This window comes from Halichoerus grypus, chromosome 2, assembly GCF_964656455.1.
Source record: "Halichoerus grypus chromosome 2, mHalGry1.hap1.1, whole genome shotgun sequence".
NCBI classification, from domain to species: domain Eukaryota; kingdom Metazoa; phylum Chordata; class Mammalia; order Carnivora; family Phocidae; genus Halichoerus; species Halichoerus grypus.
Window position 1 is genome coordinate 100,168,885 of NC_135713.1, and position 27,825 is coordinate 100,196,709.

Sequence of the window (27,825 nt, forward strand, 5' to 3'; positions counted from 1 at the left end):
TTTGACAGAGAAAGAAAGACTCACCAAAACCTATCTTTGTAATCCAAAGGCTTACAAATTAGGTTGTAATAATGGTTATTACTTTAGGAGAGCTAAACCATTATTTTAGTACTCTCTTGCTCAAGACGTCTAGATTTTAAAAGATAAATTTACATTTTTTCAGGGGTGACTGGGTGGCTCAGTCCGTTAAGCATCTGCCTTCAGCTCAGGTTATGATCCCAGGGTCCTGGATTGAGCCCTGCATCAGGCTCCTTGCTCGGTGGGGAGTCTGCTTGTCCCTCTCCCTCTGCCCCTACCCCTCCCCGTGCTTGTGGATTCTGTCTCTCACTCTAATAAATAAAATCTTTTTTTTTAAAGATTATTTATTTGAGAGAAAGAGGGAACGAGAGAGAGAGCATGAGCTGGGGGAGGGGCAGAGGGAGAGGGAGAGGCAAACTCCCCACCGAGCAAGGAGCCTGACTCGGGGCTCAATTCCAGGACCCTGGGATCATGACCCAAGCTGAAGGCAGACACTTAACCGACTGAGCCACCCAGGTGTCCCAAATCTTTTTTTTTTTTTAAGATTTTATTCATTTATTTGAGAGACAGACAGAGATAGTGAGAGAAAGCACGAGTGGGGAGGAGAGGGAGAAGCAGACTCCCGCTGAGAAGGGAGCCTGACATGGGGCTTGATCCCAGGACCCTGAGATCATGACACGAGCTGAAGGCAGATGTTTAACCAACTGAGCCACCCAGGTGATGCTCAAAAAAAATAAGATCTTTTAAAAAAAGGTAAATTTTTTCAGTGTTTAAAATCAAAATTATCGGGCGCCTGGGTGGCTCAGTTGGTTAAGCGACTGCCTTCGGCTCAGGTCATGATCCCGGAGTCCCGGGATCGAGTCCCGCATCGGGCTCCCTGCTCAGCAGGGAGTCTGCTCCTCCCTCTCCCACTCCCCTCTCTTGTGCTCTCTCTCTCTCTCTCACTCTCTCTCTCAAATAAATAAAATCTTTAAAAAAAAAATTATTAAAATCGAAATTATCATTCATATCTTTAAGCTGATCTCCCTTCTGCCTCTCATTCCTATCTTCCACTGTTTCTCAGAGTATAGATCTTAGATTACTTGCTTAACAATCATCTGATCCACTAATTTAATCTCCAAGTTGTTCATGATCAAGTTCTATGATTCCTTCCCACAGAAATTTCCCAATTCTCTGATCAACAGAACTTAACTTCTTGCATTATTATTTAGTTTTGTTAATCTGTTTCCTGAATTCCTAACAAGTTCCTGAGGGACAGGGCAATTGTGTTTTTTGCCTTCTTATATAGTACAGTACCACATTATGCTGACACTTCCATTCCCTAAATAAATAACTTTTTGTAAAGTTGATTTTCTTTTCTCTAGAATACTGTTCATCACCAAGCTCACAAAATCTTATTTGAAAATGAAAATACTTACTTGCATCAACTACTGATTTATATTCCAAGAGTTGTTGTTTTGTCTGTGCTCTCAGCCTGAAAGCATAAAGAAAAGAGAAAGTCTTTTTTATAAATTAAGTAAACTCTACCACCAACATGGGGCTCAAACTCAAAACCCCGAGATCAAGAGTTGCATGCTCTGCTGACTGAGCCAGCCAGGTGCCCCAGAAAGTCATATATTTATAGAGGTTTGACTCATTACCAACTCAACTTTTTCAGAAGTTTATGCAATAAAATGAGTGTAAGTAAACTCAGCAATAAGTCTTCTAGTTTGGCCTGATTTATTTAAAGCGGGTGTAAAGAGAGTTCTAGTTGAAGATGGGGTTGTAGAAAAAACTATGTCCTCCTCCATGGAACACACCAAATTACATCTATTAATTGAACAATTCCTCCTGAAAAACTAAGGGCTGACTGAACAGCTACTGAATAACCAAAGATAGAACAAAAAGAGAACAGGAAGAGAGATGGAGACATGCCACAGTTTAAAAGAGTAACTAGCATATACAGCCACAGCTCCAGTCAGCCAGCTAAAGTCACCAACCACACACAGTCTGCACAGAGGACACCATACACAAGATCACCCCTTCAAGTTTAGGAGAAGTAGCTCTTTACCTTTCTATAGAAACAAACACAAAAACTCAAGCAAAATGGGGAGACAGAGGGTGCCTGGGTGGCTCAGATGGTTAAGCGTCTGCCTTCGGCTCAGGTCATGATCCCGGGGTCCTGGGATCGAGTCCCGCATCGGGCTCCCTGCTCCTTGGGAGCCTGCTTCTCCCTCTGCCTGTCTCTCTCTCTGTCTCTCATGAATAAATAAATAAAATCTTAAAAAAAAAAAGGGGGGGAGACAGAGGATTATGCTCTGTCTCCTTGTTCTTTCTGGTCATCTAAGTTCAGTAAAAGAAAAAATCTTTTCCCCCTTCTCTCAGGTCATGGTCCCAGGGTCCTGGGACCTGAGCCCCATGGTCCCAGGGTCCTGGGATTGAGCTCCAAAGTAAACTGTGGAGAAGTCAGTAAAAAGGGAAGAGAAGGGGGAAAAGATTTTTTCTTTTACTGTTTTTGTTTTGCTTTTTTTAAAAAGTGTTTGAACTTAGATGACCAGAAAGGTAATATGGACTGTTACTCATTTGGATATTATATATGAACCTCATGGTAACCACAAACCGAAAACCTATGGGAGATACATAAAAAATAGAAAGAAGCCAAACAAAACACTATATTCACTGGTCACAAAGAAAGAGAGCAAGAAAGGTGTTTCATAGAAGAACTAAGTAACACAACCAGAAAATAAATTTTAAAAATGGCACTAGGTACACACTTATCAATAATTACTTTAAATGTAAATGGCCTAAATACTCCTATCAAAAGACACAGAATAACAGAATGGATAAAAAAAACAAGACCCATCTATATGCTGCCTACAATAGACTCACCTCAGACAAAAAGACACGTACAGACTGAAAGTGAAGGGATGGAAAAACATTCACCATGAAAATGGAAGCCCCCCCCACCAAAAAAAGAAGCCTAGGTAGCAATACTTATATCAGACAAAAGAGACTTTAAAATAAAGACTATAACAAGAGACAAAGAAAGGCATTACATAATGAGAAAGTAATCAATCCAACAAAAGAATATAACAATTGTAATTATCTATGCACCCAACATTGGAGCACCTAAATACATAAAGCCACTGTTAACAGACAAAATGAGAGAAACTGATGCTAATATAATAATAGTAAGGGGACTTTAACAATACACTTACATCAGTGGATAGATCATCCTGACAGAAAATCAATAAGGAAACGTCTTTGAAAGACACATTGGACTAGATGGACATAACAACATACACAGAACATTCCATCCAAAAACAATAGAATAAACATTCTTTTTTTTTTTTTTTTTTTAAGATTTTATTTATTTATTTGACAGAGAGAGACACAGCGAGAGAGGGAACACAAGCAGGGGGAGTGGGAGAGGGAGAAGCAGGCTTCCCGCTGAGCAGGGAGCCCGATGCGGGGCTCAATCCCAGGACCCTGGGACCATGACCTGAGCCGAAGGCAGACGCTTAATGACTGAGCCACCCAGGCGCCCCATAAACATTCTTTTTCAAGTGCATGGGTAACATACTCCATAATAGATCACATATTAGGTCATAAAACAAGTCTCAATAAATTTAAGAAGAGTCAAATCATATGAATTTTTTTTTTTTTTACTACAATGGTATGAAACTAGAAACAAATCACAAGAAAAAAAAAAACTGGAGGGGCGCTTGGGTGGCTCACTTGGTTAAGCGACTACCTTCGGCTCAGGTCATGATCCCAGCATCCCGGGATCAAGCCCCGCATTGGGCTCCCCTCTTGGCAGGAAGCCTGCTTCTCCCTCTCCCACTTCTCCTGCTTGTGTTCCCTCTCTCGCTGTCTCTCTCTCTGTCAATTAAATAAATAAATAAAATCTTAAAAATTTTTTTAAGAAAAAAAAACTGGAGAAAATACAAACACATAGACATTAAACAACATGATACTAAACAGCCAATGGGTCCATGAAGCAATCAAAGAAGAAATGAAAAAACGGGGTGCCTGGGTGGCTCAGTCGGCTAAGTGTCTGCCTTCAGCTTAGGTCATGATCCCTGAGTCCCAGGATCAAGACCCGCACTGGGCTCCCTGCTCAGCGGGGAGTCTGCTTCTCCCTCTGCTTGTGCTCTCTCTCTCTTACTCTCTCTCTCAAATAAATAAATAAAATCTTTAAAAAATATATTAAAATTAAAAAGAAAAGGAATAAAAAAATACATGGAGACAAATGAAAACAAAAACACAATGGTCCAAAATCTTCGGGATACAGCAAAAGCAGTTCTAAGAGGGAAGTATAGAGTAATACAGACCTACCTGAAGAAGCAAGAAAAAAATCAAACAATCTAAACTTACACCTAAAAGGAACTACAAAAAGAATAACAAAATCCAAGGTGAATAGAAGAAAGGAAGTAATACAGATCAAAGCAGAAATAAATGACATACAGACTGAAAAAAGAAAAAAAAGGAAAAAATATCAGTGAAACCAAGAACTGGTTCTTTGAAAAGATAAACAAAATTGATAAACCCTTAGCCAGACTCATCAAGAAAAAAAGAGAAAGGACCCAAATAAATAAAATCAGAATCAAGAGAAGTAACAACTGACATCAAGAAATACAAAGGATTATAAGAGCATACTATGAAAAATTATATACCAACAAACTGGACAACCTAACAGAAATAGCTAATTCCTCAAAACACACAATCTTACAAAACTGAACCAGGAAGAAATAAAAAAGTCTTAATAGACCAATTACAATAAGAAAATTGAATTGGTAATCAAAAAACTACCAAAAAGGGATGCCTGGGTTGTGAGTTGGTTAAGTGTCCAACTCTTGGTTCCAGCTCCAGTCCTGATCTCAGGGTTGTGAGATCAAGCCCCATGTCAGGCTCTGCTCTCAGCATGGAGTCAGCTTGAGATCCTCTCTCCCTCTGCCCCTCCCATTCATGCTCTCTCTCTTTCTCAAATAAATAAATAAATCTTAAAAAAAAACCTACCAAAAGTTCCAGGACCAGATGGATTCACAGATGAATTCTACCAGACATTTAAAGAAGAGTTAATACCTGTTCTCAAAGTAGTCAAAAAAAAAAAAAACAAAAAAAAAAAACCCAGAAGAGAAAGGAAAACTTCCAAATACATTCTACGAGGCCAGCACTACCCAGATACCAAAACCAGACAAAGACACAACAAAAAAAGAAAATTACAGGCCAATATATCCCTGGTGAATATAGATGCAAAAATCCTCAACAAAATATTAGCAAACTGTATACAACACATTAAAAAAATCATTCACCATGATCAGATGGGATTTATTCTAGGGATGCAAGGGTAGTTCAATATTTGTGAATCAATCAACATCATATACCACATCTACAAAACAAAAGACAAAAATCATATGATCATCTCAATAGAAGCAAAAAAAGCACTTAAAAAGATTCAACATTCATTCACAATAAAAACTCTCAACAAAATGGGGTTAGAGAGAATATACCTCAACATAATAAAGGCCTTCTACAAAAAACCCACAGCTAACATCACACTCAATGTTGAAAAACTGAGAGCTTTCCCTCCCAGTCAGCAACAAGACAAGGATGTCCATTCTCACCACCTTTTTAAAAATTAATTAATTAATTTGAGAGAGAGAGAGAACAAGAATGAGCTGGAGCGGCAGATGGAGAGGGAGAGAGAATCTCAAGCAGATTCTGGACCCAGTGTGGAGCTGACGCAAGACTCAATCTCATGACCCTGAGATCATGACCTGAGCCCAAACCAAGGGTTGAATGCTTAACCAACTGAGCCACCCAGGCACCCCCACCCTCACCACTTTTATTCAACATAGTACTGAAAGTCCTCTCCACAGCAATCAGACAAGAAAAAGAAAAAAGAGGCATCCATTTTGGTAGGGAAGTTAAATTGTCACTATTCGCAGAGAGCATGATACTATACGCAGAAAATCCTGAAGACTCAACCAAAAAACATACTAGAATAAATGAATTCAGTAAAGTGGCAGTATACAGAAAACACAGAAATCAGTAGCATTTCTATATACTAACAACAAAGTCACAGAGAAATTTTAAAACAACACCATTTATAATTGCACCAAAAACAATAAAATACCTAGGAATAAACTTGACCAAAGAGGTGAAAAACCTGTACTCTGAAAACTATAAAACACTGATGAAAGAAATTGAAGATGACACTAACAAATGGAAAGATACTGCATGTTCATGGATTAAAAGAATATTGCCAAAACGTCCGTATTACCCAAAGCAATGGTTTCAAAGCAATCCCTACCAAAATACCAACATCATTTTTCACTAAACTACAACAATCAATACTAATATTTGTATGGGGGGGCGGTGCCTGGGTGGCTCAGTTAGTTAAGCATCTGCCTTCGGCTCAGGTCATGATCCCAGAGTCCTGGGATGGAGCCCTGCTTCGGGCTCCGTGCTCAGCAGGGAGTCGGCTTCTCCCGCTCCCTGTCTCCCTCTTCCCTCCCCACTTGTACTCTCTCACGCTCCCTCTCTCTGTCAAATAAATAAAATTTTAAAATAAAATAAAACTTTTATGGAACCACAGAAGATCCCAAATAGCCAAAGCAATCCTGAGAATGAAGAATGAACCTGGAACTATCATGATTCCATATTTCAAGATATACTACAAACCTGTAGAGATCAAAACAGTATGGTACTGGCACAAAAACAGACAAATGGATTAATGGAACAGAATAGAGACCCCAGAAATAAACCCACATTTATATGGTCAATTAATCTATGATAAAGGAAGCAAGAATATACAATGAGGAAGAGACAGTCTTTTCAATAAATGGTGCTGGGAAAAACTGAATAGCCACATGTAGAAGAATGAAATTGGACTACTTTCTAACAACATACATAAAACTAAACTCAAAATGGATTAAAGACCTAAACAGGAGACGAAACCATAAAAATTCTAGAAGAGAAGATAGGCAGTAATTTCTCTGATATTGGCCATAGCAACATTTTTCTAGATATGTCTCCTGAGGCAAGGAAAACAAAAGCAAAAATAAACTATTGGGACTACATCAAAATAAAAAGTTTTTGCATAGCAAAGGAAACCATCAACAAAATGAAAAGACAACCTACTGAATGGGAGAAGATATCTGCAAATCATTTATTTTATAAGGGGTTAATATCAAAAATATATAAAGAACTTAAACAACTCAACACCAAAAGAAAAAACAAACAGTCTGATTAAGAAATGGGCAGGTGACCTGAATAGACATTTTCCCAAAGAAGACATACAGATGGGGCGCCTGGGTGGCTCAGTCGTTAAACGTCTGCCTTCGGCTCAGGTCATGATCCCAGGGTCCTGGGATCGAGCCCCACATCGGGCTCCCTGCTCTGCGGGAAGCCTGCTTCTCCCTCTCCCACTCCCCCTGCTTGTGTTCCCTCTCTCGCTGTCTCTCTCTGTCAAATAAATAAATAAAATGTTAAAAATAAATAAATAAAAAATAAAAAAGAAGACATACAGATGGCCAACAGACACATGAAAAGATGCAGCTCAACATGACCAATGATCAGGGAAATGCAAATCATAACCACAATGAGATATCACTCACATCTGTCAGAATGGCTAAAATAAAAAAGACAAAAACACAAGTGCTGGCAAGGATGTGGAGAAAAAGGGAACCCTCTTGCACTGTTGGTGGGAATATAAATTAGTACAGCCACTGCGGAAAACACTATGGAGATTCCTCAGAAAATCAGAAGTAGAAATACCATATGATCCAATAATTTCACTATTTGATATTTACCCAGGGAACGCAAAAACACTAAGTCGAAAAGATATATGTATCCCTGTTTACCACAGCATTACTTACAATAACCAAGACATGCAACCTAAATATCCATCAATAGATGAATGGATAAGGAAAATGTGGCATATACACTATGGAATATTACACAGCCATAAAATATGAGATTGTGGCATTTGAGACAACACAATGGACCTAGAAGGTATTATGTTAAGTGAAATAAATCAGACTGAGAGACAAATACCATATGATTTCACACATAAATGGAATCTTAAAAAAATGAATAAACAAAAAGCATAATCAAAACTATAAATACAGAGAACAAACTGATGCTTGTCAGAGAGGGGGTTTGGGCAAAACCGGTGAAGGCGAGAGGGAGGTACAGGCTTCCAGTTATGGAACGACTAAGTCACTGGAATAAAAAGCAGAGCATAAGGAATACAGTCAGTGATACTGTAATATTGATGTAATGAGAGAGACGGTAAGCTATACTTGTGGGGAACATAGCATAATATATAAACTTTCCCTTTTTTTTTTTTTAAGATTTTATTTATTTGTTTGACAGACAGCAAGCACAAGCAAGGGGAGCAGCAGGCAGAGGGAGAAGCAGATTCCCTGCTGAGCAAGGAGCCCGAAGCAGGACTTGATCCCAGGACCCTGGAATCATGACCTGAGCTGAAGGAAGATGCTTAACCGACTGAGCCACCCATGCGCCCCTAAACTTTTCAAGTCAGTAAGTTGTACACCTGAAACTAATGTAACATTGTGTCAACTATGCCCAAATCTTACGGGGTGCTTGGCTGGCTCAGTTCAGGTTGTGAGTTGGAGCCTCACACTGGGTGTAGAAATTGCTTAAAAATAAAAATCTCTTGGGGCGCCTGGGTGGCTCAGTGGTTAAGCATCTGCCTTCCGCTCGGGTCATGATCTCAGGGTCCTGGGATTGAGCCCCCGCATCGGGCTCCTTGCTCCGAGGGAAGCCTGCTTCTCCCTCTCCCACTCCCCCTGCTTGTGTTCCCTCTCTCACTGTGTCTCTCTCTGTCAAATAAATAAAATCTTAAAAAAAAAAACCATAAAATAAAATAAAAATATCTTTAAAAAGGGGGGGGGGGCTCAGAGAAAGATGCAAAATGGACTCCAGTGGGAAAATAGCAACTATTGGGAGAAGTTAAAATTCTGATTTTTAAATTTATTATATGCCACACTCAAGAAATATGGGCTACACAAAGAAGAAATCCATCAAAATGGTGAAAAGAGTTTAAAAACAGTTTGTAACATTCCTAGGAGACACAGAAAAATAACAAATATACTAACTCTTGTATAGATAATTCATATGGTTTCTTGGTTGTCCTAAGATTGTACTTAATTGAAAATCATATATAAAATAAGTAGAAAAGCTATGGGTAAAATGCTAACTTACAAGATGTTGGACATTTACATGGTAGTTTCATAATTCTGAAACTGCTCTGTGATTTTGAGACCAATATAAGTAGCTAAGGGACATTAGAAGGATTTTTAAACCTCCATGGTTTAAGTTCCTTATGTTTGAAATTCCAAATGAAAAGAATTTCTTACAGATTAAGAAGTTAGGCTAGCATTTTAAAACACACTGTAAGGGATGCCTGGGTGGCTCAGGTCATGATCCCAGCGTCCTGGGATTGAGCCCTACATCCGGCTCCCTGCTCAGTGGGTAGTCTGCTTCTCCCTCTGCCTGCCACTCCCCTTGCTTGTGTGCTTTCTTTCTCTCTCCGTCAAATAAATAAATAAAAAATAAATAAAACACACCACATTGTAAGAACAGTTCTCTTTTAGCTGAGATAAAAAAGGTGATCCCATATCTTTATTATTTCAGAATTTTATGTTATAGGTAGGAGGGAATTTTTAAAGTGAGACTGTGAGACTTACTAGCCAAAACCTTTCAAAGTAGTGGTAAAGCTAAAATACAGGGGAGGGAGAAAAAAAATCCCCTTACTATGATTTAGAATAGTTTTTTTTCCCCCCCTGTACAGGACCAAACAAGTATTTTAGGCTTTGTGATTCATACGGTCTCTACTGTAGCTACTCAACACAGACCCTGTAGCAGGAAAGTTGTGTTTCAATAAACCTTTCCTTAAGGGCACTGAAATTTGAATTTCATATAATTTTCACGTGTTACTAAATATCCCTCCAGGAATTTTTTTTGTCCCAACCAATTAAAGACATAAAAACTATTCTTAGCTTGAGAGGCCACACCAAAAGCCACACAAGGCTTAGTGGAAAAGTATAAACATAACCCTCTTCGTAGGAAATATAACAAATGAAGCTTCTGGATTGAAAAGGGTCGTAACCATAAAATAAAGAGGCAGGACGTTTTTTTATGTAGCTAAGGCCTTCGATGCACCTCACAACCCGTTTGAATACCGGGGCCGCAGGGCTTGAGGAGATGAGAAAAGGAGGGGAAATGACAGCTCCGAAGGGCCCGGGGCACTGTGCTAACCGCTGGCCTCTGACTATCACATTTAACCCCCACTGCAACTCTATTAAGAAGATGCAACCCTCCTCTTTTTCGAAGATGAAGGGGCTTAAGGAGCTCAACTGATTGACGCAGTGACGCAGCTATTAGGCGACCAAGTCAAAATTCGAAGTCTGCGGGACCCTGAGAACAAAGGGCGGGGCTCTGGGCCACGGCGCCCGTTTGGATCCGGCCGAGCCGGCCAGAGGGAACAACCTGAGCAGCAGGGTCAAGCGGTCCTCGGGACGCGCCGTCTGGGCGCCGGCGACCTGTGGTGACCCGCCTTCCCCGCCTCCCGCTCCGGAGTCCGCGGGCTCGGTGACCGCTTGCTCTCTGGGTTGCTTCTCCATTCTCCAATTCCTCCGGCGCGAAGAGGAATTGTCTGGGGCGGAAAGATGCAGCCTCAGGACCCGATTTTCCCGCCACGAAATTGACGCCCGGAAAGGGCCGGAGAACCGCCGCACTCCGGCCCGCCCCTTCCGCCCTACGGTCCCACCCCTTCCGCCCTACGGTCCCACCCCTTCCGTCCCGTTCTCTGGGTGCCGTGGTTACTCCTTTCACTCTTATCCTGGCGACTAGTGTAAGACCACTAGTAAGAAAAAGTGAAACTTTAGGCATCAGCTTTGTCGAGTGCTGGGCTAGGGGTTGGGTTACAGCCGTTTGGGACACACCCCGGCTCCCGGGAACCGCCTGGAAACCTGGAAGGGAAAACCCTGACACATATGGTCAATCATCCTTGGCGCTGGGACCGCGGATCTTCGGCACAGCGGTTATTGGACCCATCTTAGCACTCCGTTAACCTTCACAGCCTTGGAAAATGGGTGCACCCGGGCAGGCCAAGAAAGGGAAACAATGGAGGGTTGTTTTGTTTAAGTAGACTTTCGATCTGAGTTCTTAACGTCCAGACACCCCTCGTTTGACGAAGTTCAGGGATACCTAAAGCCCCTACGAGGCAGTGCATATACTTGAACCCCAGACTTGCAGCGTGAAATTTCACTATCAGTAAGATTCGCACTCTGTTAACAGAGTTCTGTGCCCCGACGTGTTAGCTTGTCGACTTACTAGGTTGCAGTTAAGCTTTTCAGCTGGGCGGTGAGCGGGTAATGGAGAAAATGCAGGACGGATAAATCCCTGATTGTAGTTTTTCATTAAGGGCTGTCGCTCTAGCTTTGTAGCAAAAGCACAGGAACTCACACCTCTGAACAAGAAAGCCGAGCATTCCCCTTAAGTAACTAGTTTCCCCTGTGTTACACTTGGTCATACAGTGCGCGCTCTCCCTTCTTCCTCTTCATTATCAAATTAACAACTCCCGGTATAATTTTGATTCAAAAGGATGTAAGTAAGACCGTAGATTCGCCACTCCTACCCTCAAACTCCTGGAAAAGCATGGTTTCCTTTCATTTTTTATTTTACACAAAAAGGGCAATGTTACTGTTTTTTAGGTTTACCCTGGATGTCTTCCAATATCTCACATCAATCGCATACTTTTAAGCAGTTGCCTATCTGGTGTCCCAGGCCAAATTTGGGACAAAGACAATGCAGTAATTCCTTTCAGCAGGAATCAGAATCATGGGGAGGACTAGTTAAAACCGACTGCTAGGTGGGTGGGAGGATGAGTGAAATAGGTGAAGGGGCTTAAGAGCAGACTTAATGTGATGAGCACAGAGTAATGTAGAGAACTGTTGAATGGCTATGTTGTGCACCTGAAATTAATATAACACTGTATGTTAATTTTACTGGCATTTAAATTGGCATTAAATAAAAACTCCCAAGTTTTTATTCTGATTTTCATTTCTAACAAATGCCCAGGTGATATTCATGATGCTGGATTGGGATGACACTTTGAGAACCACTGGGGGTAATGGATTATAACTGATTTTTAAAAATCCAGAGTAAAACAAAAAGGGAATATGTAGGTGTGGAGCTATTATTTAGAGAATGTCCAATAATATAGAAGGGATAATACAATTAGCTAACTACCATCATGTAACTCCTAGTGAGGTAAATGATTCAAAGTTAATATCATTAATGGATAATAAAACTAAAGATTACAGCACCTTTACAGCAAAGCTGTATTAGATGGTTACCATCTTAACCAGATGATCAAACTCAGTATCATCAGTAGCTTAACAACTAATATGTGACTCCAAAATGATGCATAACTTGTACAAATCACCTATATTCTTGCTAGAATGCATAACCTGAACTTAACTATGAAGAACCAATCAGACAAGAAATCTAGAATGATGGGGTGCCTGGGTGGCTCAGTCGTTAAGCATCTGCCTTCGGCTCAGGTCATGATCCCAGGGTCCTGGGATTGATTCCCGCATCCGGCTCCCTGCTCTGCGGGAAGCCTGCTTCTCCCTCTCCCCCTGCTTGTGTTCCCTCTTTCATTGTGTCTCTCTCTATCAAATAAATAAATAAAATCTTAAAAAAAAAAAAGAAATCTAGAATGACGGACATTCTATAAGGCAAACAGACTGGACAATTCATGTCCATGCCTTGAAAAACAAAAAGCAGGACAACTACTGTATATGGGAAACAAATTTTGATTGGAACCTGTTTTGGAAAAAAACTTGTAAAACATCTTTGAAACAATGGAGGAAATCTGAATATGCACTGCATATTACATATGGAGTTGTTAATTGTCTTAATGTGATAAAGATTATGGTTATTTAGGAAACTGAATTATTAGATGCATGATGAAATATTTTAAGGTGACATATTGAAATCTAAAATTTACTTTGAAATGACTCTGAAAAAGAAAAATAGATGCACACACATATAGATATGCTCCCAACATACATACTTTTCTTTCTTTATACCTGTAATTTAATATTTGCCTACAAAAGTACCTAGAACTTTGTCCCCTAACAGGAAAAAAAATCTTTTTTATATCTTTGGAATATTTACAGAAGTCATTCAAATACTTATCTACAGAGAAAACATTAAGTTTCAAAAAGGCTTTTTAAAGACCCCCATTTCCAACAAAATTAAAAAATCACCAACACGAAGATGTTCGACAAAAAACTTTAAAAGAAACCGACTACTTAGAAAATTAGCAGTTAAATAATCTCCAGATCACAAAGAACCACAAAAGAAATTATAATGACCAGAAATAGATAAGAAGGAGCGCTTCAGAAACAAGCTATCTCAAAGAAAATGTATAAATGCTTTTATCACCAAAATACATTGAGTATTTAACTTAAACTAGAAAATAACAAAAGAAAAAGATGGTGAGAATAGTGTAAAAGCTAAAACTACAAAATAAAGGTCATAGAAATGTAACACCAAAACGGATTCTTTCAAAATACACCCCCAAAAAACAAAACCTCCATGCAAGCCTGGTTAGAAAATAAAATATTTAAGATCAGGAACAAGAAACAAGATATAATTACATACACAGCTATAATTTTAAAAACCTAGAATAGAGTATTTCCTATTAATGGGGGGGGGATAATTCCTAAAAAACACCAAATGACAATGGAAAACATATCATTTTAAGCAGATCCAGGCCAAATGATTGTAAAAGTTTAATTAAGCTAGTTTCAAATGAATGAATAAGGATTTCAAAGTATGTGATATAAAAATGAAAACCTCTTTAATCCACCTTAAACCTGGTAAAATACAGGAAAAACTAGAAAACCATACCAACAACAAAAACTGGGCCAATTTCCCAAACAAGATGCAAAATTTTCTAGAAGAAACAGATTAAATCTATGTAAGATGAGCAAGAATTCATTCCACTTTAATAAACCTCTAATGTGGAATATTATACCATATTAATAACCCTAATAACATCATAAGCTGAAAAAGTAAATGAATTTCCACAGCCTTGCCAATTAACAACTCTAAACAAAAACAGAAAAATACCTAAAATATAAAGACTACTTAAAGCCTAACAACAAAAATATTAAATGATAAAAACACTTGAGATGTCTAACCCAGAAACAACACAGGGATTTGCCTATTATGATTATGTTGGAGACTTTTTTTTTTTAAGATTTTATTCATTTATTTGACAGAGAGCTAGCACAAGTAGGCAGAGCGGCAGGCAGAGGGAGAGGGAGAAGCAGCAGGCTCTCTGCTGAGCCGGGAACCCCACCCGGGGCTCGATCGGGGCTCCATCCCAGGACCCTGGGATCATGACCTGAGCCAAAGGCAGACGCTTTAACGGACTGAGCCACCCAGGCGCCCCAATGTTGGAGATTCTAATACAGTAAATATCATAAACATTGAAAAAATAAAATTTTTAATTTTAAGGCCTAGGTTTAAGGTTTTCTACTCCATTAAAAACAAATTGAATAAAAAAAAATTAAGAATACTGGTATCAGCTGGGTAAGAAAACTACAACTAGCAATAAAAAGATAGGTGGGAAATAGATCCCATTCACAATAGTGACAAAAAACCACAAACCCAACAATAAACTTCAGTTATATAATTAAAATTCTAATATTCTATTGGAGGGCATGCAACAAGCCTTGGAGAAAAGTGCTTCTGGATGAGAAGACAGGTCTACTCAAAACCTCCGAGTTTTTCTGTTAACTGGACATAACTTTATAAGTTTCTTATGTTTGAAATTGCCCCCAAATATCTGAAAAATAGTGCTAGCTTCATCTTATCAGATAATGTTAATAGTTTTACATTGTTTATCACAGGAAAAAACAAGTAGAAATATTTAGATCAGGAAATGATAGATGGGTGGGACACCTGAGGGGTCAGATGGTTAAGTTCTGCCTTTGGCTCAGGTCATGATCCCAGGGTCCTGGGATCAAGACCCACATCCAGCTCCCTGCTTAGCGGGGAGTCTGCCTCTCCCCCTGCTCATGCTCTGTCTCAAATGAATAAATAAAATTTTTCTAAAAAAAAAAAGGAAATGATAGATGGGCATTGTTTCAATTCAGGTTGACAAGGATAATTTTGATCATGTGGTATGAGCATAAATGGGCACCTATCTGTCAGAGTCCTACCTTATCCCATATACAAAAAGTTTGAGGGATTATAAATATAATGGGTAAATTTTAGAATTTTAGAAGATGTTTACAGTTTGGGGATAGAGTTGACCTTAGGACTGAAAATCCAGGGGCACCTGGGTGGCTCAGTCAGTTAAGCGTCTGCCTTCCGCTCGGGTCATGATCCCAGGGTCCTGGGACTGAGCCCCACGTTGGTCTTCCTGCTCAGCGGAGAGCCTGCTTTTCCCTCTCCCTCTCCCTCTGTTTGACAGAGACAGCGAGAGGGAACACAAGCAGGGGAAGTGGGAGAGGGAGAAGCAGGCTTCCCATGAGCAGGGAGCCCGATGCGGGGCTCGATCCCAGGACCCTGAGATTATGACCTGAGCCGAAGGTAGACGCTTAACCGACTGAGCCACCCAGGCGCCCCTAAAATCTTTAGATCTTTAAAAAAAAAAAAAGGACTGAAAATCCAAAAGCAACTACAGGAAAAAAAGTAGATTTGATAATACACAAACTTTAAAGTGTCTGCATGACAAAAGAGCATAGACAGTCAAAAGGCAAAAGACAAAATGGGAAAACCTCACATATTGATAAGTAGTCAACAAAAATTTATTCAACTAGCCATCAAAACTATAAATTACAACAGCAAACAAGATAGATTTTTTGCCAAATTCACAGAAATTGGAGAATCATTGCCTTCAGTTCTGGCACGGACACAGAGGAATCCAGCACTTTTGTACACTGCTGATGACACTGAAAGTCATCTTTCGTTAAGTACCTGCCAAAACTTAGTACATATTCTGGAGAACCCAGTGTACAAAAAGGAAAGTGTTATTTAATGATAATAAAGACATTTGTCTGTAGGAGCAAAGAGGAAAAGCAATGTGAAGGTCAAGAGCAGAATGGTTGAACACACTGTAGTGTATCGTACTATGGAATGTAATGACCAAATACAGGCAAGGCCTATACATGTTCAAAGGAATTGCTTATATAGAGAATGATCCCATTTCTTAGAAATCCCTGAAACAATTTATATGCATGTCTGTGTTTATAGAAGAAGTATCGAAGGATCTATCCCAAACTGTTGATACCTTCAGATGGATGGGATTGAGCTGTAGGAGTGGGGGGTAAAGAGTAAATTAACTTTTCTAGATACTTTTGTAGGTTTTGAGGATCCACTTTTATTTGATCAATAAACAATAAAAAGGTAAAGTAGGTTTAAAATATAAAGTTCGTATTTTTGCAAGTGAAAAAATGATACTAGCTGAGGTTGATAAGAAATAGTGGTAGAAGTAAAAACTACTTAGAATTATAGCAGCAACCACCAGAAGAAACAGAAAATGGGGAGCGGGGGCGTCCTAAGGATGAGATGGCAGGCTTTTAAGCAGAACAAGGCTGCATATTCTCCAAGACAATTGGGCTTATGTGAAGTATGCCCTACAGAAGGGCTTTAAATGCCTTCATGACCACAGTAATCCATATTAAGAAAGCGAAAGCCAAATACATAAAACAAGAACCACACAAGTAACAATTATGTATGTAAGTTGGGTCCCAATAAACTGAAAGCACTTTTTATACTCCCCATCATACCTTTAACACAACTTTTAGGTTATCCTCAAGTAGGAAAGTAGTGACATTCAAATGAGTTAAGGTATAAGAAGTAAAAAGGACCACAAACTTTATTAAAAGTAGAGGTAACATATAATATGTACAGATGGCACATGGTGCCAATTTTATTTGCAGTTATAGTACTCCAACTCATGTTTACAAGTTACACCTTTGCCACAGCCTTGGCTAAATCTTGAACTAGTGCAGAATTTAGCTGTGCCAGAGTGCTGATCTTAGCATGCTTAGATGTGGCATACTTGTTCTTGATAGTCTAGAAGAGAAAAGCATAGTAGTTAATGAAGGCAAAGAGGAAAACATTGTTAAGATCCCATGGTGCAGATATTCACTTAAAACATCAAATACTTAAAAATAAGGTATGCATCGGGGTGTCTGGGTGGCTCGGTAGGTTAAGCATCGAACTCTTGATTTCGGTTCTGGTCATGATCTCAAGGTTGAGCTCAAGCCCTGCACCGGGTTATGCACTGGGCGTGGAGTCTGCTTAAGATTCTCTCCCATAAAGGGGCGCCTGGGTGGCTCAGTCGTTAAGCGTCTGCCTTCGGCTCAGGTCCTGATCCCGGGGTTCTGGGATCGAGCCCCGCATCGGGCTCCCTGCTCATGGGAAGCCTGCTTCTCCCTCTCCCACTCCCCCTGCTTGTGTTCCCTCTCTCGCTGTGTCTCTCTCTGTCAAATAAATAAATAAAATCTTTAAAAAAAAAAAAAAAAAGATTCTCTCCCATAAAATAAGACGAAATCAGAGATGGAGACAAACTATAAGAGACTCTGAATTTTAGGAAACAAACTGGGGGGTGCTGGAGGGGAGGTAGGTGGGGGGATGGCGTAACTGGGTGATGGGCATTAAGAAGGGCATGTGATGTAATGAGCCCTGAGTGTTATATGCAACTGATGAATCACTGAACTCTACCTCTGAAACTAATAATACAGTATATGTAAATTAATTGAATTTAAATAAAATTTAAAAAAATCTCTCTCCTTCTGTACCCACCTCCTCCCACCTCTAACTCCCCCCCCAAAAAAAGATTAAAAAAAGGAAAAATAAGTCATGCATTTGCAGTCATGAAATCTTAAGTATTTTCACTCTGCACCCTCCCACATCCCCCCCAACATCTACAGTACCCCTGACTTACCATGTGCTTTGTAAGCCCACGATTCACCATGACTATATTCTTAGCGAGGTGTTGCATAACATTTAGAAGGGATTCTTCAGTGTATGAGAGATAATGCTGTAGAGTTGGTGTCTATGGCAACAAAAGTTAATGTTAGAAATGCTCATCAACAATGCTTTTCATAAAATTTCTGTATCTTAGTCAAGAGTAGGGTAGGAAGAGATTCCATAGGACTGATTATAACTGAAATTTAAGATAAATTTAAGATGCTTTCTTCCCCAGGTACTCTTCTTTCATGCTTCTCTAGGACCCTGTATTTAAAAATCTATTATACACGTGCTCAAATTCTTTGACACCAACATTCTCATGCATAGTTCTACTCCAAGGGCGCAGAGTAGCACATGGCAAACAGGAGAAATACTTGGTGAATCAAAGGAGTATGAATGAACTTCTAGCATGTCATTTGACCTGAGTGTCTTCTTCTATATAGAAAGATGAAATTAGGTAATGAAGTGGGAGTATCCGATGAACACACAAATAAGATAATCATTTTTAATCATTCTCTCAGTAGATGCTATATTTTTAGAAACCATTAGAATTGTCCTTTAATGTAAAAAGTCCAGTATTCATGCAAACATCACTTACAATTTAAAAGCTTAGGGTAACCTAAGTCTATGGGACAGAGCTTACCCATTCACCGTTATCAAGAATTTTCAGTGCTAAGCAAAAAGCTCCTGCTGCAATCTGAGAAGGAGGAAAGTGCACCATATCGTAGTCCAACATAGTTAGTTCCATCAGGTATTTGGCCAAAGTATGTTGTTCAACATCAACCTGAAACAAAACCCACAGGTGTCAACTTCAGTCAGAGAATTCTGTATTGGCAATAAGCAGTACGCCCGTAACTATAATTACAAATGTTTGTCTATTGACTCTCAAATGCAATTGCCCATAGAAGGCCTTAATGAAAATATTAATATACAGCCTGATTGGAAATAAAGAACATTTTTATGTCTTCCTCATGCAGATTTATAAGTCAGCTGAATTAGATCTGCTTGATTAGCAGTATTTCATCATGTACCATACTAAAGGTTACCAAAGAAATCTGTACCTCTCCAATCTTAGATGCTCTCCGAAGGAAATGCAGGGGTAGAGGGCGGCCCAAACCAAAATTTAAAGATCTTAGAATCTTCATTTCCATCTGTCTGATTTGGTGTTTAGTGTAAGTGTTGTCAGTCACAAAGGCAAAGTCACCAATTTCTGGAGGGTACATTTCTTCATATTTGCTTGCAATAAACATGGCAGTGACACCAACCAGCTGCAGCATCTTCTTGGGCACACAATTATTCTGCAATGGGAATTCCAACTGGATGAACAACTAATATGTACTTGAAAAAGGAGACAACAGAGCTATGAAGGGGACATGGGAAAAACACTCTCACAGCAAAATCTTGACACTACCCCAAGACAGATGTTAGCTGGAAAAAGTCTTTTCTTTTTTTTTAAGATTTTATTTATTTATTTGAGAGAAAGAGAGCATGAGCAGGAGGGAGGGTTAGAGGGAGAGGAATAAACAAACAGACTCCCCACTGAGCAGAGAGCCCCATGCGGGGCTTGATCCCAAGACTCAGATCATGACCTGAGCGGAAGGCAGATGCTTAACAGACTGAGCCACCCAGGTGCCCCTGAAAAAGTCTGTTTATGACTCTGCTAGGATCCTGGAAGGGAGAACCCTCAATTACTGAATTATGCTCACCTGCATGAACCGATCAATAATAGAAACAGTCATGTACATGGTCTCCTGCAGTAACCTGAATTTCATTTGAACCTGTACTAGCCAGTCAATAAGGATGGCTCTCATGTTTCCAGTGACTTCACGACCCAGTAGGTATTTTGGTCTGACTGCTTGCTCTTCCTGCAAAAGAATGCTGATTATCCTTTAGAGGCAAGACTCCATGTGACATTTCTGTCCACAAATATTAGTCACCACAGAATAGTAATGCAGAGTTCAGAATCTCTAACAGTGCTCAACTTAATTACTCATACAGTCATGACATATAGCTGTCACTGAGGAAGAAAGCAAACCTTAAATAGGACAGTTTGACAGGTTTTTCGTTATGCACAGATCTCATTATGTTCAACCTCCCATCACTGCTACTTGCCCACACTCTGTACCCACTTCATCCCAGACAAAGCTATCATGCCATCATCTTAAATCTTTTCACTTATGATTCTAAACCCAGAACCTGAGCTGTATGAAGTAGGGAAAGCTAGCAGCAGCTACTTCCCAGGTCAGCTGGAACCTGTGTGCTACCCACTCTCCTGCTCTAGGATTTGAACCCCCAAAACACTACAGAGAGAAAGAATGAACCATCAAGGACCAGCACATATGCCTGCTAAACCCACTTGGCCAAGTTGTAATTTTATTAAAAAGAGGGGAGAAAAAAACCAAAGTGGAAGGCTGGTCCTGGCAAGGAAGTTTCTGTAGGACAATCCTATAGAAAATGGATGCCCAAAGAAGAGAATGCATTATTAACAAACAGTTGGGCAAATTTGGTAGTGTGCAGCTTATTAGCATACAGAATGCTTCCTTGTCTTGGGGTGGGGGACAAATGCCACTAATAGGAAGTTTCAGAAGTGATATGAAATGAAAGAAAACCAAAAACTTTTTTTGAGCGTACTCCACTTGGACACAAAGAACAATTTCCCCGGTATCACATGCACATCAGCCACAATGAGCCAAAATGCCTTGTGTTCCTGCTGGTTATTTTTCAGCATATTCTCCATTACCATCTCTCTCCTGCCTCTAATCCTCCAACTCAGAGCCTGGGACTTGCCCACTCTTAACTGTGATAGACATAAGTATATCATTCAACCTATGGACATTTGTTAGCGTTATAGTATTCACTGTCACTTTGAACTTCACCTGTTCAAAATGGCAAATACAGATGTCCTTAGTTTGATTAGTGACTTTTGATTTTTGGTACTCTGTGAATGAGAATTTGAAAGTGGAATCTACTGTTAAGAAATACTGTTCACATCCTGCTTGAATTATTATAAACTGTCAGTGGAAAATGTCTTTTTTTTTTTTTAAAGATCTTATTTATTTATTTGACAGAGAGAGACACAGCTAGAGAGGGAACACAAGCAGGGGGAGTGGGAGAGAGAGAAGCAGGCTTCCTGCTGAGCAGGGAGCCCGATGCGGGGCTCGATCCCAGGACCCTGGGACCATGACCTGAGCCGAAGGCAGACGCTTAACGACTGAGCCACCCAGGCACCCCAGAAAATGTCTTTAAATAAAGTTAAATGCAGTTTAAAAAAACAAAGATTCTAAAAATAATACAGACCTCAAGTTGTCTCAGATAAGCATAAATATCTTTCACATATTCACTGCAAAGGTTTGGATCAGCTCCATCTTCTGCATCCACATCATTCACTGCAAGAATTACATCAGAGAATGCCTGACACAGATATTCTTCTGCAGGGGCACATCCAGATGTTTCCATTGGGCTTGGAGAGGGAGTATCAACCTTGAAAGAGAGAGATCTTTTGAAATAATAGCAAAGAGGAGCATACAATCTAGGAATGAAGGCCCAATTATTGGTACTAACTCAACAGACCAACTGCTAAATAGACATACAATTCATAATTCATTTCCTTAAAGGAAAAGTATCTTTCTTTTCAAATTTATTCAATTTCTCCTTAGGACATGATTAATACAAAAAGCGAAAAGCCAAAACAGACTGAGCAGATTTTAAGTTAGCAGAACCTAAACACCAATGGGTAAAACAGAGGAAAAGCAAACGAAATCACATTCTAGACTTTCCTCCAAAGGAAATGAGTAAACAATCTGTTTATCAGCATCATGTTAAGTCAATCCAAATGAATGACAGTCTTTAGTCTTTATATCAAAACATGGACTGCTTCTCACTGCCCAGGAAAACGCAAGTTCGGTCCTGACTACTAAGGATTAACAAAGCTTGTTTTTTTTTTTTAAGATCTTATTTATTTGTCAGAGAGAGAGAACACAAGCAGGGGGAGCAGCAGGCAGAGGGAGAAGCAGGCTCCCCGCTCAGCGGGGAGCTCCTTGTGGAACTCGCTCTCAAGACCCAGGAATCATGACCTGAGCTGAAGGCAGACGCTTAACCACCCAGGCGTTCCCCAGTTTGTTATTATTATTAGCCATTTCCTTCAAACTCCAGTTATCCCTTTGTTCAAACATTTATTGGCATTTTCTTCTAGTCAAGCTCTGTGCTAGACACTGCCTTTATAGTGTCCTCAAAGGGCTTTGAATTTAGAAGAGAGAAGTAAATGAAATGAGACTGATTCTAGTAACAAGGGTGAGGGTAAGTTAGGCAAAGTTCCCGGAGTTGATGCTTGAGCTGCTTTGAAGGATGAAAGGTTACTGTCTGAAAGAATGAGAGAGGGGCGCCTGAGTGGCTCAGTCGTTAAGCGTCTGCCTTCGGCTCAGGTCATGATCCCACGGTCCTGGGATCGAGCCCCGCATTGGGCTCCCTGCTGGGCGGGAGGCCTGCTTCTCCCTCTCCCATTCCCCCTCTGCTTGTGTTTCCTCTCTCGCTGTCTCTCTCTCTCTGTCAAATAAATAAATAAATAAAATCTTTAAAAAAATAAAACAATGAGAGTGAGAAAGGCCTTTTTTAGTAAGTTGGAGAGCAAAGTCAAGAATCAGTATGGGACTTTCAAGGAAACCTCACGTAGTTTGGTATGGCCAGTTGAGAGACTGTGCATGCTCTAGGTTTCATGTGTTATATCCAGAATGTCAATACTAAAGCAATAGCCTCAAATCTCCTATCCTTAGATATAAGGAGCTGGGCTGAATGACTTTACAGATCATTTTCTCAACTGGTTTTAACTATTATTTGTTTCTTAATTTAAAGATGTAATTGTCTTGGGCGCCTGGGTGGCTCAGTTGGTTAAGCGACTGCCTTCGGCTCAGGTCATGATCCTGGAGTCCCGGGATCGAGTCCCGCATCGGGCTCCTTGCTCTGCAGGGAGTCTGCTCCTCCCTCTGACCCTCCCCCCTCTCATGTGCTCTCTCTCTCAAATAAATAAATAAAATCTTTAAAAAAAAAAAAAAATAAATAAAGATGTAATTGTCTTATTAAGTGATTCATGAAGTGAGCATCATCCCATCTAGCAAGTAGAGATGCTCCTTAACTATGTTTTACTTTATTTTTTTTTAAAGATTTTATTTATTTATTTGAGAGAGAGTGAGAGTGAGAGAGCACAAGCAGCGGGGAAGCCGCAAAGGGAGAGGGAGCAGACTCCTTCGCTGAGCAGGGAGCCTGACGTGGGGCTTGATCCCAGGACCCTGGGATCATGACCTGAGCTGAAGGTAGATGCTTAACCGACTGAGCCACCCAGGCACCCCCTTAACTACGTTTTAAAAATTAGAGCTTCATTAAATGCAGTTCATTGTAATTTCAGCAAAGGAGCCCCTTCTACGAGCAGTGTTTCTCCTTCACAGGAGTGGATACATTTATGTAACTGATATTTAATAAGTTCTTAGTCTTAGTTTTTGAGGCTGTTAACTCATCTACTCTCTGAAAAGCTACATTTTCTTTCTGCTTTACACCTTTGTTCCAATGTTACAGGATTATTAAATACTCAGTGGCCACATTAGGGATTAAAAGGATTCAAGATAATCTGTTTCAGTCAATAAATTCTGGTCAGATGGCTTGTGCCAAAGACCGCAAAATCTTTGGTCCATGCAGCTCTCACCCAATACCTCAATACCATTCACCGGGGGAGGGGGGGGTGGGGGGGTGGGGGGGGAGGGGTGGGAGGGGTGGGTGCAGTATAAGAAAATGATGAAGAGCCTAGCTTCTGAAGCCAGATGGCCTGGGTTTACATCCATAGGTGCCACTGATTAGATGTGTGACTCTAGAAAAATTACTTAATACTTCTCTAAGCCATTATCTAAAAGGTAAAGGTAATAATACAAGTAAGAGAGTCCATGTAAAGCTTATGCCAGTTAAAAGCACTTCAAGTGCAGAGCAGAGAGTACCTCCTGCTAAGTACTCTATAAAGGTTACTAGTATTACTATTTGTTCAAATGCTATTCCATGTATTATAAAACGAGGGGAAAGAAACACCCAACAGACTGGATGGAGAAAAGCAGAGTAAATTTACCAAAATAGGCTCAGGCGAGAGTTTCTCTTCTTTGATGGGCGCAGGTTCTGGCTCTGGTTCTGGCACAGGCTCAGGCACGGGCTCGGGTGCCTTTTCCAGAGGTTTAGGTATTTTTTTAGCAATAACTTTTCCAGGAACCAGAGTTTTTGCTTCCTGTGGATGAAAGGACGAAAATGAAATGTTTCCCCACCAAGGGTCACAGCTGTAGGGTGAACTCTTAAGACAGAGCAGTTGGCTCAGGAAGATAGTTACCTTTTTCAGAGGCAGTTTGGCCTGTGGTTGTTCGCTGACTTTGTTACCAATGTCTCCGAGAGCCGTTCTTGGCCTCAGCCCGGGTTTGCAGGCCGCAGTCGTGGCCAGAGGCACGCGCTTTGCGCCTGCCATACTGATCTTCGCCTTATTTTCAACATTAACTTTCGTGTTCTGAAAGAAACAAGACCACTTTGAGGGCCGGCCCAACCAGCCACGTTAGAGTTAAGTCAAGGGTCAGTGAAGGTGGGGCAAGAGAGAAGCTCTCAGAAGAAAAGCTGGCTGTAAAAACTGGGTTCCGAAGGGAAACCGGGGTTCCAGGATCTACGCTTCGGCTGTGACAAGCCCACTTCTTCCAGAACCTCTTCCCTCACCTATCGAGGGGCTGCCTGCTTAACCCCCGGCGACTCTGAACTCTAATTTACATTTGAAAGGAAATCGGAAAAGCCTCCAAAGGCAGCACCTTCTCCCCGGGAAAGGGGATACGCGGTTGGTGGGAGCTCACTCAGGGGGCCTCTACCACATTTTAAAAGAGGGTTCCTGTCGACCCTCCACCGCCCTCCCCCCTCGCGCCAAACATTCATCCACCGACGGCCCCGTCCTCTTCCTTTCTCCGCCAGCCCCCCAAACGCCCCCACCGTGCCAGGGGCCCACCGATCCCCCCATCCTCCTCCCCAAATCGCTGCCTTAGTCCACTCGGGGAATGGTGGGGGGGGGGGGTGCTCCGGCAAGGGACCGAGGACGAGAGGACACGCAGCGAGCGAGGAAGGCCGCGCTGGCTCACCCTGGTGACCCGGAGCGCCATGGCCTCGTCTTCACCAGGCAGCTGCTCAGTGGGGAGAAGCAGAGCGCGGGAGCCACCAACGAGCCGGGGACCTGAAGCCACCGCAGATCAACAGCCGTTCCTCCGCAGCACGCCGGGAGGAGCCGGGCCGGGCCTCGGGTTTAAACCCCGCACTGCTCCCTCCTTATTGGTCAGTTCGTGGCACTCGCTCCCTTCCCATTGGCGGCTGCCTGTTCCTCCGAGAATGCGTTTCCTGGGCGACCCCGCGGAGACGTTCGGGGGCGGGCGGGGCCAGGCCTTCGCTCCCCGGGCAGCTGTGCGGCCAGCTGGGGAGGCGAGCCGGAGGTGCGCGACCCACCTGCGGGGAGCGGGGTGTGCTGGTGCGCCGCGGGAGCCAGCCGGGGGCACGGCTGGTATCCCTGCGGCGGGGGACAGTGGAGCCGCCTGACTTTGAGAACCTGAGCAGCAGTTACGGCTCTGGTCCCACTTACTGTTACACAGTTTCCTCTTTGCTTTGGCATGTAGCAGGAAAGGCTTTTATATACATTCTTTCCTTTGACTATTCAGCAGCCCTCTGGGTGAAGGGCCTGAAGCTCAGAGACGCTTTGAGTGACTTTCCCAGAGTCACAAATTCGTAACATGGGAAATAAACTTCCCTGATGTTTCCACAACACTAATGGTCTGTTAAAAACATTGTCAGCTTCTTAATCTGCCCGATTACTTTAATCGAATTGCTTCCCAGAGCCAATCTTTTGTTTTAGCTGTTTATTTGAAAATAATTTTAAACTTAGAGAAGTTGCAAACAAAACTATTACAAGGAACACATGTATACCTTTTGCCCAGATTCAAGTATCCTTAACATATTACCTCATTTGCTTTACCATTAGATCTATGTCTAACTGTATATAAAAATTTTCTTCCTGAAACATTGAAGGGGAAGTTATATATATTTATGGCCCTTGATCCCTTAATTCTTTGGTGTGTATTTCCTAAGAAAAAAGGTATATTCTCCTACATAACCGGAATAGTTATTAACTTCATAAGTTTACATTATTACAATATTTCATGCAGTCTAGTTTATATTCCAGTTTTGTTAGTTGATCTGATAGGGTCCCTTATAGTATTTTCTCTCCCCAGGACGGGATGCCGTCTAGGGCCAGATGTTACATTTAGCTTCCTTTAATCTGGAATAGTTCCCACAGCTTTTCCTACAATGCATAGGATAGCTCCCACCCTCCCAAGTACACACAAATAATTATCCAGCCCAAAATGTCAATAGTCTGGACATGCCAAACTTGAGAAATCTTGCCAACTGTGTACATACCTATAGACTCATTTCTATTCAGTATGCTAGTTTTTTATGCTTAATTAGCATAAGTATCATGGATCACCTCCTTTCTTTATGATACTTAAAAATTTGGGGTGCCTGGGTGGCTCAGTCAGTTAAGCACCTTTGGCTCAGGTCATGATCCCAGGGTTCAGGGATTGAGCTCCACGCCGGGCACCCTGCTCAGTGGAGAGCCTGCTTTTCTCTCTCCCACTGCTGCTCCCCCTGCTTGTGCTCTCTCTCTGTCAAATAAATAAATAAATAAATAAATAATCTCTAAAAAACAAAAACTTATGTGACTTTCTCCTCAGTGAACTACTCAATGTTCACTCCTCTGGCCAAATTAATAGGGCTAACTACATGCCAGGCCCTGTTCTAAGTGCTAGGAATCTAGCTCTGAATGAAAACAGAGAAAATCCTCACTTTCACAAACCCTATATTCCAGTAGGAGAAAAGAGAAACAAAACAGGTAAACAAGTAAGTGAAGTAAAAAGAAAAAAGAAAAAAAAAAAAAAAGAAGCCAGATACTACTAAGGGCTAGGCAGAGAATGAAAAGAAGTGATGTAGAGAGTAACTTGGTGGCTACCTTAGACTTGGTGGTCAGGGATAGTCTGAGAAGGTGATGTAACTCCTAGGTTAAGCCGGGGCTTAAATGACAAGAAAGAGAACATTCCCGATAGAGGAAATAGCCTGTGAAAATCCCGTGATAGGAATGAGTTTGTCATGTTCAGAAAAGCCAATATGGCTACAGTATAGAGGACAGAGTAGAAGTGAGATTGAAGAAATTGGAAAGAATAAATTTATACAAGTCCTTGTAAACCAAGGGGTTTGAGTCTGGGCTATGTAAGTGCGTCAGAAGCCTTTGGAGGGTTTCAAGGTGTGGCATAATCCATCTTTCAAAAAGATGACCTTAGTTACTCTGGAGAGAATGTATGTAGGTGGGGAGGAGGAGGAGGAAGAAGGAGGAAGGAGAAGAGCAGCCGGAGGAGACTTCAAGAGGCTATGGTAGTTGGCTAGGCAAAAGGATGATGTCTTGGATGATACTAGCAGCACTAAACAGAAACGGATGGCTTCTGGATACATTTTGGAGGTAGATTTGCTGGGTCTTGATGGGTTGCATACTTGGGAGTGAGAGAAAATGGAATCAAGGGTAACTCCCAGGTTTTGGTCTGAGTAACTGAAACAGAAAGACTTAACAGATGAGCAGCTTTTAGTGGGTAGCAGGTTGTGGATAGGAGATTAAGAATTCTGCTATATTTGGAATGCTTAAAGATATGCAGGAGAAGAGGTCCACTAGGCAGACTCAGGGTGGGAGCTAGATGGCTGTAG

At 41.2% G+C, this 27,825-nt stretch overlaps 2 protein-coding genes across 3 annotated transcripts in view; both read right to left on the minus strand.

Moving 5' to 3' along the window:
* Positions 1 to 10,770, minus strand: part of CENPH (centromere protein H) — a 28,788-nt gene extending 18,018 nt beyond the window's left edge. The window contains exons 1-2 of the mRNA XM_078067245.1: positions 10,519 to 10,770; positions 1,437 to 1,492 (exon numbers count right to left, since the gene is read on the minus strand). Of these exons, the coding sequence (XP_077923371.1) occupies positions 1,437 to 1,492; positions 10,519 to 10,652 (190 nt within the window). The 5' untranslated portion in view covers positions 10,653 to 10,770. The remainder of the gene's footprint in view (positions 1 to 1,436; positions 1,493 to 10,518) is intronic.
* Positions 10,771 to 15,845: 5,075 nt separating this feature from the next.
* On the minus strand, positions 15,846 to 25,364 carry CCNB1 (cyclin B1). Of its 2 annotated transcripts, XM_036102388.2 has the most exons (9): positions 25,170 to 25,361; positions 24,389 to 24,559; positions 24,137 to 24,289; positions 21,331 to 21,513; positions 19,740 to 19,898; positions 19,095 to 19,331; positions 18,677 to 18,817; positions 18,008 to 18,118; positions 15,846 to 17,133 (listed from the first exon to the last, which is right to left on the minus strand). In XM_036102388.2, the coding sequence occupies exons 1-9, from the start codon at positions 25,188 to 25,190 to the stop codon at positions 17,026 to 17,028; spliced, it is 1,284 nt and encodes a 427-aa protein (XP_035958281.1). In that variant the 5' UTR covers positions 25,191 to 25,361; the 3' UTR covers positions 15,846 to 17,025. The 2 variants fall into 2 exon arrangements, with proteins under 2 accessions (XP_035958281.1, XP_077923372.1); XM_078067246.1 differs by lacking the exon at positions 19,740 to 19,898 and having other exon boundaries at positions 25,170 to 25,364.
* Between the last annotated feature and the right edge of the window lie 2,461 nt (positions 25,365 to 27,825).